This window comes from Polistes dominula, unplaced genomic scaffold, assembly GCF_049000335.1.
Source record: "Polistes dominula isolate Pdom_NZ unplaced genomic scaffold, Pdom_raw_medaka contig_15, whole genome shotgun sequence".
Classification (NCBI taxonomy): domain Eukaryota; kingdom Metazoa; phylum Arthropoda; class Insecta; order Hymenoptera; family Vespidae; genus Polistes; species Polistes dominula.
Window position 1 is genome coordinate 2,278,687 of NW_028300915.1, and position 21,814 is coordinate 2,300,500.

The following is a 21,814-nucleotide window of genomic DNA, read 5'->3' on the forward strand; positions in this document are numbered from 1 at the left end:
CGCACATAGAAATCCTTTATAAAAAAAAAAAAAACAAAAAAAAATTCTTTCTTCTTAAACAAAACAAAAGTATATATTATGTCATTTAATTCACAGTATCAGTTTCATCATTCGAATATAATTTTCTTGCAGTCATTATAGGTAATATTTTATTTCCATATCTCTTAGCTAATTTATCCATAAATATAATGTAATCATGACATCGGTAGTCATTTAGTACCTACAAAAATACATTTCAATTGAATTGTAATTTTAGAAAAGAGACTTATTATAGAATTACAAAGAATAAAATTTACCATATATTCTGGCCACATTTTTCCATTCGTAATATCTTGTATAAATGTTGTCCTGCAGTGATATATTAATGATACACAATAATATATTATATAATCGGGTGAATATAGTATAGAAATAGCAAAAAAATGTTTTATTTCTTGCCATGATAATATTCCCCAGAAACATTGAGTCAATATTGTTGTACATAACATCCACCAATCGATACCGCAGGTATTCTATTTTAAAATTAAAATTTTAATTTGCTCTTTTTTTTTTTTTTTTTTCTAAATAAAAAATTATATAATCTTTGATTTACCTTTAATGCATAAGCTATGTTCGGCATTTCACTGTGAATTATACTTTCTAAATATTGTGCAAGTATAAATTGAGTTGAATACTTCTCTTGATTGCTTTTATCAATAGTTTTACCAAAAATAGGCCATATAAATAAAATACACGGAAAGCAAATCAATTTTTTAATAAATATTTTGCATCTGTAATATATTCAAAAAAAAAAAAAAAAGGTCAATGAGGAAAATGAAATAATTCAGACAATAATAATAATTATTATTATTATTATTATATTATGATGACTAAGTTTTCAATCTGAGACCTTTTACCAATGATGATTACTTGATTTGCTAGAGTTACCCTAAATCTATGTAACGTTATATTTTCATACTATATAAGTAATAATTTGACAAGTAACATATTAAAGAACTATTCTTTAACTACTACTGTAAAATATTATAACTTACATAGATAGAAAATATAACTCGTTGCTAAGAAAGGGTGTATTCGCGGTCAGCTGAGGTATTTAATAAATATTATTTCAAATTAATCAAAATTAAACAAATCTTACTTGTCCATATCTCCTTCACAGATAAGAAATACAGTTGATAAAAACCAATCAAAACCTTTAAACTTATTAGGTTTTTTATATTTTATAAATATGCTAGTAGCTTGTAAAAATTGTTTCAATGTTTCTTTATTAATCTCAGAATTTTGAAGAAGTCCATGTAATTCAGCATATTGTAAAACCAAATCAATTCCGTGTAATTCTTCTGAAAAGAAAAAATCTGCATTGTATACAAAATTTTCTGGCCATTCAAATTGATCTGCCCATTCTGCAGTTGGAATAGCTTGCCACATTTGATCTAATAAAGTAGTCAAAACTGCATTCTACAATAACCAAAATTATGAGTTAATAATTATATAAAAATATAAATTTATATATCTTTTGTTATTTTTTTTATGATTTATTATACTTTTATTGAATCTGGAGAACTTATATATGTATTTCTGACTTGTAATATCCAACTGGTATCCAATAATCCAAGTTTATTTTCATGTAACATATCTTCTAATTCAGTATTAGATTGTATATCATTAAAAAGTGCTTTTTCTGTGGTAAAGTCAGGTGGTGGTAATGTTGAAAACAATTCATATTCTTCTGGTTCAAATATATTATTATTCGTAGTTTCATATTCCTTTGATAATACTTTTTTAGGATATTTATGTTTGATATAATATGAATTAGATAAAATTTTATGTCGAAGTAAACTAGATTCATCTATTATGTATTCTTCTCTTATTTCATCGTCAGCTTGAATATTAAATATACAATAATTTTGTAAATTCAATAATTCATTCTATAAAAAAGAAAAAGAAAATGATTATACATGTATATTTTTATGAAGAAAACGTAATATATATATATACAAATTTATGTGCAAGAAGAAATCTTATTATAAAAAATTTCTAATTTGTTATATACCTGAAAATTTAATTTTTCTATGAAATAAATATAAAGATCTAAATTCCAAATAATTGTGTTTAATGATAAAAGTCCTAAATAATGGTACGCCGAATCAAATTTAATCGAACATTGTATTAATTCTGTTAAATTGCTTGGAATTTTGTCTTCCTCATCATTTCCAAATTTATTAGTATTTATTATAAATGAAGTCAAACCTGTTAGAATATAAATAATCAGTTATATATATATATATGAATTTAATAATATTAAATCTTATTAATTTTTTTTTCTTTATATTATATACATTTAAAATTGAGAGAAAATAGAGCAATAATATGTATAAATTTGTCAACTGTTGAATTTTCCCATGGATCATAAAAACAATTTGGATCTTCCAATATTTCACATGTTTCTGTTAACAACTTAGTTAAAACATGTGGTGCTAAATTTTCAATAACATCACATCCTAATTTAAAATATCCAGCGGATGACACAAAGCTAACAATATCAGTGGATGTCCATGAATTTCTTAATGGTGCGATAGATCCACGTACTAATTCTTGAAATGCTAAAGATTCACGTGTTAAATCTTGTAAACCAAATGGTATTGATACAATTTTAAGTATCATTGTGTTAATTATGCTGCAATGAAAAAAAAACATTTATATTTCGTATAATTATAATTATTCTTTTAATTTAATATAATAAATAATTATCAATTCTATTTCTTACCCATCTAAATATTGAGCTTTATTTCCATTTTCGATAAAATATTTATCTAATTTACTGTAAAATTGTGATACAGCGGGATAAAATTGATTTTCTATTACATCTTGTACAATTTCATAGACATTAAATATATTAAATAATTTTGTTATAATTTTAGATAAATTACAAATATATTCAGTATTCATAATAGAAAAAGGTTGTTTCAAAACATTAGATACATGTTGCATAATAATCAATGCAGTACAATGTGGTTTTGATTCTTGAAAATTTATTAAAATTTCTGACCCATTAACAGTATCCAACATATGCATTATCACATATAGCATATGAGGCCAGATTCTTAAATCATTCTCAGAAGAATTATTTAAAGAATATAATGCAGCATCATAAAAATCAGTATCTAACGAAATTGTAGGCCTGTTTAATACATTTTGTAATGCCTGACACATAATATTGTAAATCCCACTTTCTATTCCAGATAATGATAATTCATTCAACGTATTTATTAATCTTATTAAAAATTCAGTTACAGAAAATTGAACGTTTAATAAAGTCTCAGAAAGTAATTGACGACCTGCTTCATAACTACATATCTGTGAGATAAAATTTAAACAGTGAAGATAAGTAATTGTTTCTATTGTCTCTCCAGAAATACATGCTTCTATGGGTTCGTCACAGATAGAAATAGATGTATATATAGGAGATTTATTCAAGCCTTTGTTAATGCATTGTATAGCATATTGAAGTAAACTTGGTGATTTGGTTAATATAGAAAAAAATGTTCTTCTAGTTGATACTTTATGAGTCCATCTTTTACTCCAATCAGCTTGTGGATCTAATGTTGCAACAATATTTAACATAGACAATGTTTTACCTTGCATTGAATTACCAAATGTATGAGTACTTAAAAATATTATAAATTGTTCTATTATTTCTTCTGTAGTTTTGTCAACGTTTCTTATACTCTTTAATAATTCTTCTTGATAATGTATTATCAAATACATAATGCGAATTAATTTTTCGTGTAAGAAAAATTTAAAATTAATTCCAGATATTAATGACGGTAACATTTCGTGTACTTTATGCGTATGATATTGAGCATTAAATGAACTCAATAAATTATTATACGCACCATATGTCTTTGGACAACTTAATAATCTAGCATGAACTTGTAAACTAGCTTCAAATATGGCTCGACTTTCACCCATGAGACCGTCTTTTAAAGTATTTTGAAGAATATCCCATTGTGAGATAGCTGTTACATTTGTCAAATCACTTTTCAATAATATCTCATAACCTGCCAATCTTACATGTATAGGTTTATCACAACTTATTTTATCTATAATATAATTATATTGATCTTCAATATTTTTTGAAGAATTCCAATCTTCTACAGTTATGTCACTAACAATAGAGGCAGATGATTGAGAATGAGATTCCATTGTTGCACTGTTATCAAATTTTGATTCCGAATTTTGTTCAATAATCATCATTTTCATAGAATTCATTAAAACTTGCATTTCTTTAGATGAAATAATTCTTTGAGCTATTTCTGAAGAATCTTGATTCTCCTCTAAATTATCCTTGATCACATTGTCAAATTCTTTTTTTATGCATTTCTTTATCCACTTGTTAATATTTGGCAACACTCGTTTATCCATTATATTTTATATATATAATACTAAAGTTTTAACAATTATTATACACACCCTAACCTTGACAATAATTTATATATACTGACTTTTATATACGTACACATTCTATGGATAGAAACGCAAGACTCTTTTGAGTTGATTTAGTTACCATAGCAACCATGATAGAAATAAACACAATAACAGTATTATTCGCGCAGGAAGAAGTATACAAATAATCTAGACCAGAAGTCGGCAACCTTTTGAGTCGGAAGAGCCAAAAATTACAATTTACAACATTTCAAAGTTTTTAAAGAATCACAAAATTTGTTCTTGTCAACAATAAATAGTTCTCGCATAAATAAAGCTTTTTGATAAAAAAAAAAAATAAAAAAACTAATCTATTTATTCATCGGTGCCTAATTCTCGTCAATTGATTCAGAACGATTTTTAAATGTTTTATTTTATTTTTTTTTATTTTTATTAAACTTTTTAAACTAAAGAGCCGCAAAGAGCCGCATGTGGCTCGCGAGCCGCAGGTTGCCGACTCCTGATCTAGACCATTATCTTTAATCCAAACAAAATTATATATGTAATATTTTGGATTATTTTAAATCGCATCTCATATTTTGTTCACATAATAAACGAATATATATATTTACCGTATAGATACTATAATATTAGGAGATTTTGTTCGTAAAGCATAAATACCACCTTGTAAAGAACATACTCCCGTGACACCACATTTTACAAGAAAGTCCGCAAACTATAAATAACAATATTGATAAAATTTAAATAATATGTCAATCATATTTTTATAAAATATCTATAAAATTGTTTAAATATTTACCAGCGCATTATTTTGATCATGGGGTCCTATAATAACGACTATACAATTTTTATTATCTACAAGAGGTTTAGCATGAGGTCCAAGAGTGTCAATATTCGTTTGAGAAAGTTGCACACTTGTGAAAGGAATATTAATACTTCCTATAACAGCTCCTCTTTCAAATCTGTTAAAAGAAAATTGTTATTTTTAAATATTTTCATATAAATTTGATATTTATTTGTTAATATGTGCTCACTGTATATTATTTCGTATATCCACAGCTATTACTTCGTCAGGAGTATTATTTAACAGATTTAAAAAATCATCTACACTTATTCTTGGCATTTTTTCCGTTCCAGGTTCAGGATCTGTCCAATTCATTTCCTGACATTACAAATAAACATATTATAATAAAACTTGATGAGAGAGAAAATATGAAATATAATAAACATAGATTTTTATTTTTGTACTTTTGATCTGTTCAATTGATGTTTTCTGTACGTTATACTAGGTGGTGTATTTTGATACATAGTCATAGAATCTTTTACACATAATTCTATATCAATTTCTGGTAAATCAGAAAACAAAAGAATACATTCGTTAAATCCTGACGCAAGTAAAGAATCTCTTAATTGTTTTAATATTGCTAATCCAACTAAAAGTGGGAATGATGAATCTCCTAATAAAAGTTTATCCCACAAATGCAATATTTTATGTAATGGAAATACATCTGTAACATTAAAATTATATTAATAGAAAATGTGAAGTAAAAATGATTCAAAAATTACATATATTTTTTTATAAATGTAAAAACTTACGTGAAAACATGGTGAGAAACCATGGTATAGCAAACAATTCGGGAACAAAATTAATAGATTTCAAATGATTTGCTAATTGTGGATCATGGAATGCAATAATTTGAGAAAATTTTCCTAAATATTCTTGTATTACTGCAGAATTGTCTTTTAAAAAGAACTTATGAAGATATTTTGGTATGAACGCAGACAAACATTCAAATGCTCTTGCTAAAAATGATATATACACATAATTAATTTATTAATAAAATTAATTAATGTAATAATATGAAGAAATGAATTAAAAGAAGTACCTTCATTATTAAAATTCAAATAAAGAAATGGTGCTGTTAATGAATCTAATCCTTGCCAATATACATAATGTGGATTATTTCTAACCCATGCTTTTAATAATCTTTGTAATCTTTCATGTCCTGACCCAGATGATAATAATTCGCTATATTGATGACATCTTGGTATATCTACTTCTATCTAACAAATATTTTTGATACAAACCAAAAAATTATATTACATTTTCTCTTTGCAAAATGAAGAAGAAAAGTTTGTTAATCGACTTACATAAGATATATATTTCATTACCTGTCTATCTGTATGTGTAGGTGTTTCTTTATCAATCATATCATATCGTTGTTGAACATCACCAGTAATATCAAGTAAAGCTGCCCAAACAGCTCCACGAACCAATGGTGGAATATCTTTATGTGCCTCTTTAATAATTGCTTCTCGTGTAAGTGGTAAAATCTATATGAAATTATATTTTTAATATAACACCATTATGTAAAATTATAATATATATATTTGTTAATGAAATATTACCTGTAAGAGTCTGTCATATAAAACTAATCTATAAAATTGATATTCAGTATCTCTTTCTCTGATTATCAATGGTAATTGTGATGCGGCACTTGTTAAATCTTCCTGCGCATGGACACGCATTCTGTTAAATTTGAATTATTATTTATCTCGTATTATATATTACAAGAACAAGAAAGAGTATTAATGCTTATAATGCAAATATTTACTCAGGAGTTAACCAAGGATAATTAGCAATGTATGGAATATGAGACAAACGTTGACGTAAAGTATCTAAAGAAACTTTAACAACTCTAAGATCAAGTAAACCAGCTGTATCTCTTCTTCCAAATATTTGTCCTAATAATATTACTAAACTGTAAATAAATGAAATATTTGTAGTTATTTTTCAAATGAAAATCATTCTTATAATTATAATATACATATTGATATTTATATTATTACTTAGGTATAGATAAAATAGGTGGTCTTGATCTAATGAGGCCTTGTTTCTTTAATTCTACTGTGATATCTCCTCCAGCTAATTGCCAAAGATAATACAATTCATTCATTTTTCTAACAATCACATTTTTGTATTGACTTTCTTCCTTTTCTTGTTCATTTTGCATTAAAAGATCTATGAATAATGGTAATTGTAATAATTCCTCTGGTGTTTTACGTTTTGACGAATGTACTTGTAAACAAGAATCAATAAATTCTTTTATTTCAGAAGATAATTCCTAAAAAAGAAAATAAATGAAAATGACATCTCTAATATCGCACAATATCAAATTATAATACAAAATATATTTAAATACCTCATAAATATCAAAACAATTATGTTCTCTTGCAAGACGTTCAAATACAGAAGTTTCACAATGTATAAGACTCAAAACTTTACGTAAACATTGTGATAACTTGACTCCAGACCAGATTTGTTTTTTTAATAATTGTTCTACAATTATTATTCCAAGTGACCAAGAATCTACCTTTATACCACTGAGTCCACTACTTAAAAATACTTCTGGAGCTGTATATTTTGGATACCTGAAGAAAAATTAGAATAAAATCCATTCTAATATAAAAGAATATTTTCATTAAACGTACCCAATTGGAAAAGATACATTTTTTCCTCCATCAGTCATATAATACAAGCCGTAATTGTATAATTGTACATTTCCGGTTTTATTTATAAGTATATTATCTGGACTTAAGTGTCTATGAACTAAACCTAAATCATTCATTTGTCGTAAACCTAATAGACACTGGAACGCAATCTTTACAATATCATTCACACATAGATCCTTTTTACTACTTAAAGGCTCACCATTATATTCAGAAACTACCACTATCCTTTCTGTAAATTATAAAACACTGATTGTATCATTGACTATTAATGTTTAGAATTATATGATTTAGAAATTAAATACGATACCATGTTTACTTCTAATGATATCAAGATATTCTGATAAATTTGGATGACATATAGTTTTTAAAAATTGAGATTTCCCATAAATAGTTATGGAATTTGGTGTTAATGGAAGGCCATTACTTCCACAAACTTCAACTGGATGACTTTGTGCAAAAAATGTCATTCCACCCAAACAACGCTCTTCATTTTCCAATAGTGCAGGACACATTTTTGAAACTGTTAATAAAAAAAAAAAAAGATTATAATTATGAACAAATATTATATTTATTAATAATAAATATTGTTTACTTTTATCAATGTATTACCATAGTATTATTACTTTGCAATTATTATAGTTTTATATTCTTTAATCTTCTCATTAAAGACACATATTTTGTTTAATTGTTTATTTATATCGTTTATTGAAAAATGATATTATTCATGCACTTAAAACATTATTACAAATAAACTGATGAAACGTTTTAAAAACAAAAGTATTTATAAACGATCGTTGAATGAATTTATTGCAATGGTTTCGTAAAAATTAACATTTAGTTTACTCTGTCCTTATCTGTCATGAACTGTGCTATCAACTCTTCTAATATAACACAGTAATAATAATAATACATTTATATATAGTGTAGAGCTATAGTAAATTGATATTTCGGTTTATAATCTGTTGTCAAATATTTTAAACAATATTTGTTTATATAAAACATATACATTTATCACTTTTTTGCATAATAAAATAGTAAATATATTTGGACAACATTACTGTACTATTACACTATATATATATATATATTACTATTACATTAAAATATATATCTGAATTATATATATGTATGTATATAAGTTATATATATACATATGTATATGAAAATCTGTTTTTAATATTAAAAAATATTAAAACAATAATATTCGATCTTTCAAATGTATCTTTTTTTTTCTTTAATGAAACACTAAAATGATGTAAAATTAAAAATATGTTTTCACACAATAAACTTATAATAAACAAAAAGATAATTATAATTTAAATGAAAATCACATGACATTATTTTTATTTTTATATAAGATTATTATTGGTCTAACAAAATATCGAATGTTAAAACTTTTTTTTTTAATCGATATGAAACTTTAAAAACCTTTCTTGTATGTTTTTATTCTATGGATTGAACTCCATTTTCTACTACGAGTTTCTCATCTAGTATTTTTCTTACTTTACCTTATAGATGACGGTCAAGCATAGCGGTCTTTCCGGTCTGATCGCTCAAGAAGTACAGTTGAACATCTACTGCTGGCTCGTCCATTTCTAAAAAATGACGTGAGTTTTTCTATCTCAATATATCTTATTAATCTTTAATATTTATTCGTAGATATATTTATAAAATAAATAATACGATTCGTATTAATTTATTGCTATGATTATTTTTTTCCTAATAAAGATATTCTTGAAAAATATGTAATTTCAAACAATCTGATTTTTTTTTGAAAGTAATTAATCGTTATAATTTTTCGCGAATCGTAACCGTGATACTTTTCAAATATATATATTTAAGGAATAAATACAAATTTTTTATTATTATTAAATAATATATTACAAAAATTTATATTTATAAATTAAAAAAAGTATTGTATACTACTTTGTGAATTATAACCTCTACGTTATAGGTCCAAAGTATCACGTGATACTCTTTATGAGTGCGTTAATGCCGTACTGCAGAATTCGAAGGACAAGAAGAGGAACTTCTTGGAAACGGTGGAACTACAAATAGGACTTAAAAATTATGACCCACAAAAGGATAAGCGTTTCTCAGGCACCGTTAAGTATGTTTTAACCTGACTGAGGGTTCTTTTCGGGGTTTAATTATTATATTTAAAAAAAAAAACAATGTAATACTATAAAACACGAAAAGGTCACTTCATTAATCGTCAGGAAGCTAGGTTTTTACCTAGCGGACCTTTACCCAGGGTCTTAAAAGACTGGGGAGGTATTATACCGTTATATATTTTATTTTCAGGATCATGTTTCATGATCCTACCGGTAAGTTTATTCAAAATGTGGTGGCATTTTCTAATTTTATGCATAATCAATATTCAATGATGTTGTATCTTAGCATGTATTATCTGATTTATTTGTGCTGTTAACAATTATAATCTGAGAATATTGATATTATGCAATTTTATTAAATTATATAAAAAAGACTATACAGTTAAGCGTCGATTGTCTGAATAAACTGTTTCGATGGTCAGTTATCAGATCTGGTCTAAAAAAATAATCAAATTCTTAATTATCTTGTAAAACTATTACAAATTTAGTATATTTTTTTTTAATCTGAATGGTTTATAAGTTAACGAATACAGCACGTGGCCTTGCCACGTGTTCCTTAACCTCTTCACTTCTTCCGTCGGATATATCCGGCATCCGCGCGTGCTTCCGTACAATGACGATACGTTATATTAATATAAACTTTATTAAATATATAACTTATTTTTTATTTTTTTTTTATATTATTTATTTTTATATTATTAATTATTTTATTATTATATTATTATAAAATATAAATATATTTACGTACCAGAGATTAATTCTTTATTCAGGTAATCAACGCTATACTGCACTACAATTTTCAAGCACATAAAGTTTTATACATAAATAGTTTATTTTAAATAAATAAGTCTCTTATGACTGGATATTGAATTAATATCCAGTTTATATGAATATATTTGTTATTGATATCAGATTGAAGAACATTCCTCGACCAAAAATGCAAGTGTGTGTATTGGGTGATCAACAACATTGTGACGAAGCCAAAGCAAACGGCATCCCATACATGGATGCAGAAGCTTTAAAAAAATTGAACAAGAATAAAAAATCTGTTAAGAAACTAGGTATATATAATATATATTATTATATTATTAGATTTTTAAATTGAATAATTGCAAATATTTCAATTGTTTAATATACATACCTTCTTTAAAAAGCACCATCAATAATTTTTATTTGTAATATTGATGGTTGTCAAAGAGAAGGAGAGCAAAAAGTCTGCACCGGGTGAGAGCAATGTGATTTTTCCATGTTGCTCCTCAATGAGTGTAGAGACAATCCTTTTTCAAATAATATTTCAAATTAATATTTGCAATGAAATTAAACAACGTAAAAATATAAATGCATATAAGAAACATATTAACATTTACAATGATTTATTATTTTAACAGCAAAGAAGTATGACGCCTTTCTAGCCAGTGAATCTTTGATTAAACAAATCCCACGTTTGTTGGGTCCTGGTTTAAACAAGGCTGGTAAATTCCCTGGTCTTCTATCTCACCAGGAATCGATGGTTGCAAAAATTGATGAAGTAAAAGCTACGATTAAGTTCCAAATGAAGAAGGTACATTTTATATTATAACCTAATGTATACAAAAAATAATATGATTTGTATTTATTTCTGTAATAACTATTTTTCTTTTGTTTTTTTTTTTTTAAATAGGTTCTTTGCTTATCGGTAGCAGTAGGACACGTAGAAATGACTCCAGATGAATTGGTACAAAATGTACATTTGTCTATTAACTTTTTAGTTTCATTGTTGAAAAAGCATTGGCAAAATGTACGTTCTCTACACATCAAATCTTCTATGGGACCTCCACAAAGATTGTTCTAATAAGTTTAATACTTATACATGATGAATACAAAACACAATAAAATAATTGAAAAAAAATATATATATATATGTATATTGTTTGTTACATAAAAAGCCTAATTCAAAAATTTATATTCGTCCTTCTATAGCATATCATTTATCTTGTTAAAAAAAGAAACTAGTAGTTAACATATGTTCTATTTAGTTCCTATTTTTATAATTATCAGTAAAAATTGAAATGGTTTAGATACGGTATGAATATCTAAAAATTATAACCTTTTTTCGTATCATCACTTAGTTCGTCAGTTCCCCCACCATATTTACCCCTTCCCTCCTAGAAGGAATGCAGGTCTGATTGGCTAGGACGGGTGGCGCCATTTGGCGTGAACATTCAAATATCTTTTTATTCACGATTGATTATAAATGAAAAATGTGTCTTCTATAAATGTAGAAATCATAAAATTATGTTATGAAAATAAGTAAAAGTGGGGATAGACAGAGAAAGTAAACATCTACTTTTATCCTTACGTCCTTAAACCCTTAGTTCTCATTAAATTACTAATTGTTGTTGTGTTTCTTAAGCATAGTAATCAATTATATACATGTTTAATATTATTGATTTTACATTAATTCTATAGAAATAATGAATAGAAAAATTTGTTGTTTATTTTTTTTAAATAAATTGAAATATGTACAAAACATTAAAATTCTTTGATTATTAATTATTAAAATTATTGAAATAATTAAAAAATAAATATTAGAATGTTAATATGAAAAATTTGTCTATCTATGACAAGGATCTACAGCAATTTATTTATGTTTGATCAATAAAGTAACACTAAGTGTCACTTTGAGCAAGAGTGAACTTTTTTATCAGTGATATCAGTGCTCAACAAAGGCAACAAAATAAAAGAGATTGTAAATGAGTGGTTGAACAATGATTAGTATCAGGAAGCCATAACGCTTCTAAAGTTCCACGTTTTCGAAATAATTCCTGTATTCTCTCGAGTCTACACATTAAACGTGTCATCGATAGTGTATTTGTTGGAATATTGTATTGTAATTTGTATATTGACACGCGCAAAGTATAAAACGTGAAATTTGTGTTCGATATGTGTATTTAAATAAAAAAAAAAAAAAAAAAAAAACAAAACAATATTAATTGGAACTGATAATCAAACCAAAGTTATAAAGGCAAGTTGACATGATAAAACAATAATAAATTTTAACATTTCAATATTGACGAATATTTGTCAAATAATATAATTGTAATTGAATATTTTATATAAATTCATAACTATATTATTTTTTTTCATTTGAATAATATTATTTATCTTCTATAGAAAATAAATAAAAATATGGTTTTTAATTGATTTTAATAATTCGAATGTTGATTGAATTTCAATGATAACATTTCAAAGATTTTTGATTTCGATTGATTCGATAAAATCGATGAACTCTTATTATCGTGTGCATATAATAAAATATAATATATAATATGTATTTCTTTAAATATAAAAATAGTATTATATGATAAATTTTTATTGACTATTTGAAATCTGGTTTATATAAATATTTTCTATATGTTTGACGTCTTTTTCAATCGTTGTTATCTATCATATCTTTTGATTATGAGTATAAACATCGTAAAAAATGGACAATGTAGATATTATTACGTTTAAATTCATCTTTATACAGAAATATGATTTTATCGACAATAATGAGTTACTTGGTATCAGTTCATCATTTGTATTATAAAATGAATTCTTCGTGAACGTGTTTAATAAATAAATTATAAATAAAACTATATATAGGAACAAAAAATGACATATATAATATAATACATTAATTATACAAAGAATAATACATATTATATATATATATATTTTACTTTGTAAAATACTACGCACTTTGCGAAAATTCAAAGTCGATTTTCTCATCAAACGAAAGCCTCAAACGGAAAATATTTATTCTATATTTTCAATTTATTTTTTCATGTAAAATCATCCCCTTTTCGCTTGTATCACCAGTTACAAATCACCCTGTATATAGATATTACATATAAATGTAAATTATTATTATTTTTTTTTTAAATATAATATACAGATAGCAAGATGAAAGAGATGATATCGAAAAAACATTTACAATTGTTGATTTACATTATACAAATTTTGTATGCATTTGGAGAGGAAGATACGATTGAAAAAAATGAAAATTTAGAGATAACATCGAACATTATCCAAAAATACTCTTCCTTTGATAAAGACAAAAGTTTATCTAAAATGGGAGGAGACATTAATACGCCTACGAAAAATTTGATTCCCGATTATATTGACAAATACAAAGAATTATATTTTTCACCTGAATTTAATAATGATCAAAATGGAATTCATTTCAATTTATGTGAAAAATCAAATACAATAGACGGAATAGGTGAGTCTATAAATACATCTGGATCTTCTTTTTACATGGTGAGTGCATACCGTGACAACAAAATCGTGTAAAGTCATTTAAAAATTAATTTACAGAAATTTTTTTTTAAATTAATACAAATTATTAGATTAAAAAAAAACAACAACAACAACAAAACAAAAAGAGTAATTTAATATATAGAAATTTATTGATTACAAATATTTAAATTTAATAATTAAAAAACATATAAAAAGAAAAATAATTATTTTGAGAAAAATAGAACGATAATAATCCTGATAATAATAATAATAATAATAATAATAATGATAATAATAATAAATTAATTTTTAAATATTTATCATTTTCTTGACATTTTCTGCGCAGTATTGATAGTATATGTTTTTACAATTTGCGTGTAAAAGTAAATAAAATATGTAAAAAAAAAAAAAATAAGGTGTGCCTATGTTTAAATACAAATTAAAAAAAAAAAAAAATGAATTGTCTATGAACTGTAATATGCGCTATGAGATATTTAATGAATTTATGGGAAACAAAAGGATAAAAATAGAAATACATTTTTATAGTTTTAGAAAATGAAGATATAAAGGAATTAACGGTCCAAGCAGTTGATACAGAAAGTATATTATTGTCTTGGTATGGGCCATGTTCAAGTGATAATGATATTCCATTGAATTATACTATTGTAACATACAATGGTCAGACGAAAAAATCGAAAAATCTAATAAGTATATTATATTATATAACATATAATGTTACCGAACTTAATCCATGTACATCTTATACATTTGAGGTGTTTATAGTCGTAGAAAATAATAGATCAAATGGTATTAATGTAACGCAACAAACGAGTTCTAATCGTAAGTATATATATATATATATATCTTTGATAATATATATATATAACATATTATTAGATATTTTTAATAAATTAATCTAATACATTTAAATTTTAGTTACCTATGTCGAAAATGTGAAAAATTTATTTATTTCTGAATTGAACAATATTGAAATAAACAATGAGAATGAAACTGGCTTGAAATTGACTTGGGATGTTCCCAATAAATATATTAATTGTATTGATTATTACAAAGTTATAAAATGCATTGAAAATAATTGCGATGAAAATAATAAAGAAGTTAACATTACTAAAAATACAAATTATACTGAAATGAGTCTCGAACCTTGTACAAAATACATTTATACTATTAAAATAGTAACTAATTCTGCAGAATCAACTGGAGAAACAATATCTCATATAACAAGAACAATAAGTAAGATTTCCTAAGATTATAAGCTATGAAACAAAAATTACATATATGTGTGTATATATAAATATATATATATAAATATCAACACTATTGGTATAACTTATCTATAGCACCGGGTGAGCCACAGTCATTGATCGCAGAACCCGATGATTTTGCTTTAAAAATTCGTTGGTTACCGCCAATAATTGGAAGACAATGTGTTCAAACATATAGTGTTACAATATCTAATACGGAATCAAATTTTTCTAAAATCTTATATACCACAAATACATCAATAATTATAAAGGATTTATATGCTTGTACTTCCTATATGATTCATGTTGTTGCACTTGGTAAAGATTCTTCAAGTGGAATTTTAGCTACTATTGAAGAAAAAACAAATAAAAAAAGTATGTAACAAATGTGCCATTGAAAATCTATTTATTTATACAGATTATTAATTATAAGTAATTATATAATTTGTTTGAATGTTTTAGTAACGCAATCTCCTGTATTATTTGCAAATGAACCAGGAACTTCTAATATATCAATGATATGGAGTATTAGAAATGTAGCAAACAATTGTAAACTGGAATCTTTAATAGTTACATGTAATTATGTAAAAAGTCATGGACACGGTTATGTACCAAAATCAGGAGATGCTCAAATAAGCTTGAATAATCATACAATGTTGGCAGATATAACAGTAACAGATCTTAGCCCTTATACAACATATTTATGTGAAGGATTTGTTATTAATGAAGTAGGAAACAGTTCATTAAGTGAACCAATAAATATTACAACACTAGAAGATGGTAAATATTTAGAAATACATATTATTATGTATAACAATACGTGATATATTACAGCATTAATTCTTTTCAGTATTACCACCACCTATTATTAATGTAATAAATGTAACAGATACTCAATTTATCGTTACTTTGGAGAAGCCTACATATTTGCCAGGAGTATTGATAGAGTATGAAATTAAATTTACATGGTATACGTTATCTGAAAGATCAGAGTCATATAATGATAATGTTTCTGGTGTCGTTATCATTAGAAATATTACTGCCACATCATTTGAGTATTCAAAAGGAAAACCGTATACAAATTATACTGCAACTGCTAAAGCTAGAACTGCTGCGGGTTGGAGTAACGATAGTAATGTTGTAACATTTGTAACAGAATCAGGAAGTATGTTTTATACAATAGTTTTTCTTATTTATAAATGAAAAATATTGTTTATTTATAATTTGTTTTATTATTACAGTTCCATCAGAACCTAATGAAGAATATATAAAATCAATTACTATAGATGCATATAAAGCACGCAGGTCTACTACATCAGTCACCATTTTACTTCCATTATTTTCTGATGATAATGGTGAAATTAAATATTATGCTATTATGGTTTCAAGAAAAGGATATAATGTTGCTTCCAAAATTAAATTTAATTTAACTGAAAATGGATGGCCAAATGTTTCATCGTGGGAAGAATCCATGAAAAATGATTTTTCTATATCATATCAAGCTACTAGACCAAGATGGCATCCTTTCCGTGAGTAAAATATAAATAAATAAATAAATAAAAAAAAGGAAGACAAAACTTTTCTGTTGAAATATATAATTGATAAATATTTGTGCATTGACACACATTTTAGCAAATAATATTGCTGATTATGGTCACATAAAGGCAGTAAAATATGTACTTGGTGAAGATACAGCTTGTAAAGAGATATCATCTAATACAAATGGACGATTATATTGTAATGGACCACTTAAATCAGATACATGGTATGATGTTAGAATGCGTGCATTTACTTCTGGAGGTTTTACGGATTCACCTGCTTTTTTGATCAAAACAAGTTTGTATTAAAATAGATATCATTATGAAATAAATTTTATATATGCGCGCATTACATTTATTTTTATTATTCTATCTAAAGAATACTATTAATTATGATAGATGCAGAGTTAGATGTCGGAGCTGTAATTGGAATTGTACTTGGAATTTTATTTTTGGGTATTTTGACAACAACAATGCTACTTGTACGAAAATGTTCTCCATATACGTGAGTAGAAATTCTTCTTCTTTTTTTTTTTTTTTTACATCTTATTTTTATTGTTTAAATAGAATTAATTTCATCAATGTGTAAAGACATTTAATATAGATATAGTTAGTCACATTGGTCAGTTATACATTTGTGAGAAATAATCAATATTTATTCTGTGACTCAGAAGGATGTTATAGCTATAAGAGCCAAGGCCATTGAATGCATTTGTCATATGAATGCAGAGTATATGTCACCTATAGTAGTTACAAAAAGTTAATGGTTAACCACAAAATTATAATTAGTCATATTAAATGTTATTCATGATTGTATTTAAACTAAACTAATATAAATAGTGTTATAGCTTCATTAAAGTTCATTCATTCTATTTAACTATAATTTTCAATTTTTCATGAAGAAAAACATACATTTTTTAATTAAGTGCGTGTAATAATAGAATTTATTATTCAAATTGACAAAGTATTCACTCATTACTAAAATTTAATTTAAATACAATTGATCATGTGATATCAATTATGATTATTAATTATAATTTGTATAATTACAATTAAATATACTCTATAATAAATTCTGATTAATCATTTGATTTCATTATGATCAATAATTTGAATTGGGAAAATAAGTTATTATTAAATATTAAATAATTTATTTCTATTATTTCAGAATATTTCGTCAGTTTTTAAATGCTGATATGTCTGGATCACCAATACCTACTCCATTTACAAGAAAAAAATTTCTTGCACATTGTCAGGAACTTGTTGACAATCCTGGTAAATTAAGTAATGAATTTAGGTTACTTCAAACTTTAAGTGTGGATTTACAGATGCCAACGAATACTGCTTGTTTGCAAGCTAATAGAAAAAAAATCGATATTCTGATATTTTACCATGTATGTATTACATATTACTTAAACGTAAATATTCTATATAGAAATCATATTAATTTAATATTTATATTTACAGATGATTTTTCAAGAGTTAAATTAGAAGTAATTGATAATGATCCTAATACCGATTATATTAATGCTTCATTTATAAAAGTAAGTAAAGTATGAAATTACAAATTTACTATACATTATGATACATTATTAACAAAGTTAAATAATAGGGTTATAGTGGAGAAGATGAATATATAGCTTGTCAAGGACCAAAAGAAGATACAACATATGATTTTTGGAGAATGATTGATCAATATGAAATAAATATTATTGTTATGTTAACTCAATTAGTTGAAAAAGATAAAGTAAGTATTATTTCACATGATAGTAGTGAACTTTAACTGATGATAATTCAAATAAAATATTTTTACATATTATTTTTGTAGGTAAAGTGTCATCAATATTATCCAACAATTAGAGAAACATTTGGATATGAAAATATAACAATACGATGTACAAGCGAATTAGATTTTAGAACATACACTCAAAGAACATTGATATTGCAAAAGGTTTTTTTTTTTTATTTATTATAGTATAAAATATTTCTATTATATATTTATGTTATAAATGATATTTAAATGTTGTTATTTTTGTAGGAAAATAAAAAGAAAACGATAACACATTTTCATTTTAAAGATTGGCCAGATCATGACGTTCCAGAAGATTTTGATTCAATGATCAATTTTTGTCAAATTTTGCGTCGTAATATTGGTACTAATAAAGGTTTAGTTGTTGTCCATTGCAGGTATTACAATATATACTGTTATTAGATATAAACATTATTATTATTTTTTTCTTTTAAATAATAAATTATAAAACTAATGTTTTAATGATGTACATATATATTTTTCTAGTGCAGGAATTGGTAGAACAGGTACTCTCATAGCAATTGATATTCTTTTGCAATATCTTAGAGATAATAGAAAACTAGATGTGTTTGGAACTGTCTATAGATTAAGACATCATAGAATAAACATGGTTCAACGAGAGGTATGCAATAGAATTCAAAATTATTGAAAAGATCATTATATATGCAACAGGATTAATTATTCAACACTTTTTTTTTTATTATTCTAGAGCCAATATACCTATATATATAACTGTTTAATGCAGGTTCTTAAAAATCCATATTTTTTAAAGACGTGTAAGTTATTCAACAATAATAATAAACAATTAGATTTATTGGCAAAATAAAAATAACTTTAAATTTTTTTATAATACAGATAAGCCACCTCCTGTGGAACCTGTGCATGAAAATAATTCTAAAAGTACAAGTGAAACAATGAACTCCGATGACAGCAATAAAGTAAATCTTGAAACATGTATGTGAATTTTTCACATTAATTGCACTGATTTTGTTTATTTTTGTTATTATTATTATTATTATTATTAAATTATTATTTAAACAATATTTATATCATATACTATCAAAAAGAAAAAAGTAAATTTTTAATATTGATAAAATGAATCTTATTTAGGAGCAATATTTACTCTATTTTCAAATGTCAACAAATATATGATCAAATATGTGCCTTGTCAATGTCTGACTCAATGAACGTAAAATTGAACAAAAGATTTATCTAATGAAATTAATATGTTAAACATGAATTTTATACAACTTCAAATGAGAAATTTGTACAAAGTTTAATTTTTAAAGATCAAAGTAAGCAACTTAATCTAGACTAATCTATTTATATTGATTTTTTAAATTCATTTTAATTGAATAATTTTTTTTTACAGAACAATATATAATAATGAAACTAAAAGAGACGTTAAAAAAAAAAAACATAATGCGAAAAACAAATATGGTAAAATTAATTTATATTCTTTAGTTAACTTTTTAATGTATATACTTATTTGTGAACTAGCTATTTTTTTTTTTTTTTTTTTAATAGTTATTTATAATATTAAACATAATTGTAAAATATTTTATCACATATGAAGACTTTAAGGAAATATTTTTAATTTCCCAAATAACAGCTAAGTGAATACCTTAAAAAAATTTGAATAGAGCAAGTTCGCCAAAAATAGAAAAAGTTTACAAATCACTACTTAAAGTAATTAATAGCATATAATTGTAATCATGATATTATATATAGGCGTAAAATTATAAAAAAATATATTTTTAGATTTTTATTGTTATTAGACAAAATATTATAAAAATGTAATACAAGAAATATATACATATATATATATATATTTCTTTATATGTAACTTTTTTATCATCTATATATATATATTTATCATTATGCAAATTATTTATATACAAACAGTACTGTATAGTACATTTAAATAGTTCAACATTTTAATGTAAAATAATACTTCTGCATTTTTTCAATTAAAAAAATTTATTAGATAATTTAATATCGATATTTTGTAGAATAATCTTTTGGTGAAACAACCAAACCACGTCCTTTCCTTGCACCTCTATAAACTGTTTCAATAATATCTATCATTTCTTGCTTATCTTCAAGTGTCCAATTAATTTTATTATTATTTCCAGTACCAAGATCAATCATTATATGTTTATTTCTAAAGAAAAACATAACAGTGCAAGGATCATATAACTCATACCTAAAAAATGATTTATAACAATTATGTCTAATGTTTTTATAATGGTCGCCTCAGTATAATTGGTCAAATAAATGATATCAACATTATCTATTAAGTAAACTTACATTTTGTTGAAATCAGGCACTTCTGTGATATCCACTAAATAAATTACAGCAAAATTTTTCACTTTTTCTGCGATGTTATAAAGAACTTCATCCATTTTCATGCATGTTGGATCCCAATCATGACCGAATCTTATAACCTAACAAAAACATCATTGAAGAAAATTTTAAACAAATTAAGAACAAAATGACAATTTTATACCAAAATGTTATCAACAATGTTCACTTAATAATTATAAACTTCATTATTTAATTAATATGGTTTAAAACTTACAACTACTCGATCTTCTTCTGATAAAATGGCTTGATCGACTTGCCATCCATTATGAAGATGTGATAACATATAAGACATTTTGTAGTATTTTTAATATTACACTTAAATTAAAATAAAATTAAACACATACGATATATTTTTTACAAATTGAATATTATGCGATAGCACAGGAAAAGTCTCTTAATATTTGACAACGCATTCTTCTTAAAATTGTTTAAGACTACGATACTTCGATTTTCTACCACGATAGACACTACTGTTTCTTATTGATTTCTTTCCGTCGGTAA

General features: G+C 24.8%; 5 protein-coding genes across 8 annotated transcripts; 2 read left to right on the top strand and 3 right to left on the bottom strand.

Annotated features, from left to right (window-relative positions):
- Window positions 1-54: 54 nt before the first annotated feature.
- Window positions 55-4,567, bottom strand: LOC107068223 (protein broad-minded). Its single transcript, XM_015324425.2, has 8 exons — window positions 2,768-4,567; window positions 2,340-2,677; window positions 2,054-2,250; window positions 1,545-1,928; window positions 1,139-1,458; window positions 593-770; window positions 297-512; window positions 55-220 (listed from the first exon to the last, which is right to left on the bottom strand). Exons 1-8 carry the CDS (start codon window positions 4,423-4,425, stop codon window positions 86-88), a joined length of 3,426 nt encoding a protein of 1,141 aa, XP_015179911.2. The 5' UTR covers window positions 4,426-4,567; the 3' UTR covers window positions 55-85.
- Window positions 4,568-5,022: 455 nt separating this feature from the next.
- On the bottom strand, window positions 5,023-9,606 carry LOC107068224 (TBC domain-containing protein kinase-like protein). 3 transcript variants are annotated; one of them, XM_015324427.2, is made up of 14 exons: window positions 9,468-9,606; window positions 8,267-8,479; window positions 7,939-8,188; window positions 7,650-7,878; window positions 7,297-7,571; window positions 7,062-7,208; window positions 6,856-6,976; window positions 6,619-6,780; window positions 6,333-6,510; window positions 6,043-6,249; window positions 5,695-5,954; window positions 5,481-5,608; window positions 5,246-5,408; window positions 5,023-5,161 (listed from the first exon to the last, which is right to left on the bottom strand). In XM_015324427.2, the coding sequence occupies exons 2-14, from the start codon at window positions 8,469-8,471 to the stop codon at window positions 5,054-5,056; spliced, it is 2,433 nt and encodes an 810-aa protein (XP_015179913.1). In that variant the 5' UTR covers window positions 8,472-8,479; window positions 9,468-9,606; the 3' UTR covers window positions 5,023-5,053. The 3 variants fall into 3 exon arrangements, with proteins under 3 accessions (XP_015179913.1, XP_015179912.1, XP_015179914.1); XM_015324426.2 differs by lacking the exon at window positions 9,468-9,606 and adding an exon at window positions 8,569-9,025; XM_015324428.2 differs by lacking the exon at window positions 9,468-9,606 and adding an exon at window positions 8,552-9,025.
- Window positions 9,475-11,965, top strand: RpL10Ab (ribosomal protein L10Ab). The gene is made up of 5 exons (XM_015324430.2): window positions 9,475-9,566; window positions 9,914-10,069; window positions 10,986-11,134; window positions 11,462-11,634; window positions 11,734-11,965. The coding sequence occupies exons 1-5, from the start codon at window positions 9,562-9,564 to the stop codon at window positions 11,902-11,904; spliced, it is 654 nt and encodes a 217-aa protein (XP_015179916.1). The 5' UTR covers window positions 9,475-9,561; the 3' UTR covers window positions 11,905-11,965.
- Window positions 11,966-13,376: 1,411 nt separating this feature from the next.
- LOC107068228 (Protein tyrosine phosphatase 52F) lies at window positions 13,377-20,241 on the top strand. Its single transcript, XM_015324434.2, is given in 19 exon segments — window positions 13,377-14,316; window positions 14,880-15,173; window positions 15,270-15,587; window positions 15,695-15,973; window positions 16,061-16,378; window positions 16,449-16,763; window positions 16,840-17,127; window positions 17,231-17,434; window positions 17,536-17,641; window positions 18,305-18,495; window positions 18,498-18,530; window positions 18,604-18,680; window positions 18,749-18,883; window positions 18,965-19,087; window positions 19,175-19,323; window positions 19,433-19,568; window positions 19,656-19,722; window positions 19,802-19,900; window positions 20,057-20,241. Coding segments are annotated over 19 exon segments (3,453 nt in total). The 5' UTR covers window positions 13,377-13,997; the 3' UTR covers window positions 20,059-20,241.
- Window positions 20,242-20,696: 455 nt separating this feature from the next.
- Window positions 20,697-21,777, bottom strand: Dim1 (thioredoxin-like protein Dim1). Of its 2 annotated transcripts, none has more exons than XM_015324438.2 (3): window positions 21,528-21,777; window positions 21,257-21,393; window positions 20,697-21,110 (listed from the first exon to the last, which is right to left on the bottom strand). In XM_015324438.2, the coding sequence occupies exons 1-3, from the start codon at window positions 21,603-21,605 to the stop codon at window positions 20,939-20,941; spliced, it is 387 nt and encodes a 128-aa protein (XP_015179924.1). In that variant the 5' UTR covers window positions 21,606-21,777; the 3' UTR covers window positions 20,697-20,938. The 2 variants fall into 2 exon arrangements, with proteins under 2 accessions (XP_015179924.1, XP_015179923.1); XM_015324437.2 differs by having other exon boundaries at window positions 20,697-21,152; window positions 21,528-21,769.
- Window positions 21,778-21,814: the final 37 nt, after the last annotated feature.

What these genes read in the sequence shown, in the direction of transcription:
- LOC107068223 (XM_015324425.2), bottom strand. Translation starts at nt 4,425, where the DNA reads ATGGATAAACGAGTGTTGCCAAATATTAACAAGTGGATAAAGAAATGC. An exon ending in TAGAAAAATTAAATTTTCAG is followed by an intron (nt 1,929 to 2,053) that starts GTATATAACAAA and finishes TCTTTTTTATAG; the next exon opens with AATGAATTATTGAATTTACA. An exon ending in TGTGAAGGAGATATGGACAA is followed by an intron (nt 771 to 1,138) that starts GTAAGATTTGTT and finishes AATATATTACAG; the next exon opens with ATGCAAAATATTTATTAAAA.
- LOC107068224 (XM_015324427.2), bottom strand. Translation starts at nt 8,471, where the DNA reads ATGTGTCCTGCACTATTGGAAAATGAAGAGCGTTGTTTGGGTGGAATG. An exon ending in CTACACATACAGATAGACAG is followed by an intron (nt 6,511 to 6,618) that starts GTAATGAAATAT and finishes AATATTTGTTAG; the next exon opens with ATAGAAGTAGATATACCAAG. An exon ending in GTTTCTCACCATGTTTTCAC is followed by an intron (nt 5,955 to 6,042) that starts GTAAGTTTTTAC and finishes TTAATGTTACAG; the next exon opens with ATGTATTTCCATTACATAAA.
- RpL10Ab (XM_015324430.2), top strand. An exon ending in CGTTTCTCAGGCACCGTTAA is followed by an intron (nt 10,070 to 10,985) that starts GTATGTTTTAAC and finishes TATTGATATCAG; the next exon opens with ATTGAAGAACATTCCTCGAC. An exon ending in TTAAGTTCCAAATGAAGAAG is followed by an intron (nt 11,635 to 11,733) that starts GTACATTTTATA and finishes TTTTTTAAATAG; the next exon opens with GTTCTTTGCTTATCGGTAGC.
- Dim1 (XM_015324437.2), bottom strand. Translation starts at nt 21,605, where the DNA reads ATGTCTTATATGTTATCACATCTTCATAATGGATGGCAAGTCGATCAA. An exon ending in CAGAAGAAGATCGAGTAGTT is followed by an intron (nt 21,394 to 21,527) that starts GTAAGTTTTAAA and finishes TGTTTTTGTTAG; the next exon opens with GTTATAAGATTCGGTCATGA. An exon ending in GTGCCTGATTTCAACAAAAT is followed by an intron (nt 21,153 to 21,256) that starts GTAAGTTTACTT and finishes ATCATTTTTTAG; the next exon opens with GTATGAGTTATATGATCCTT.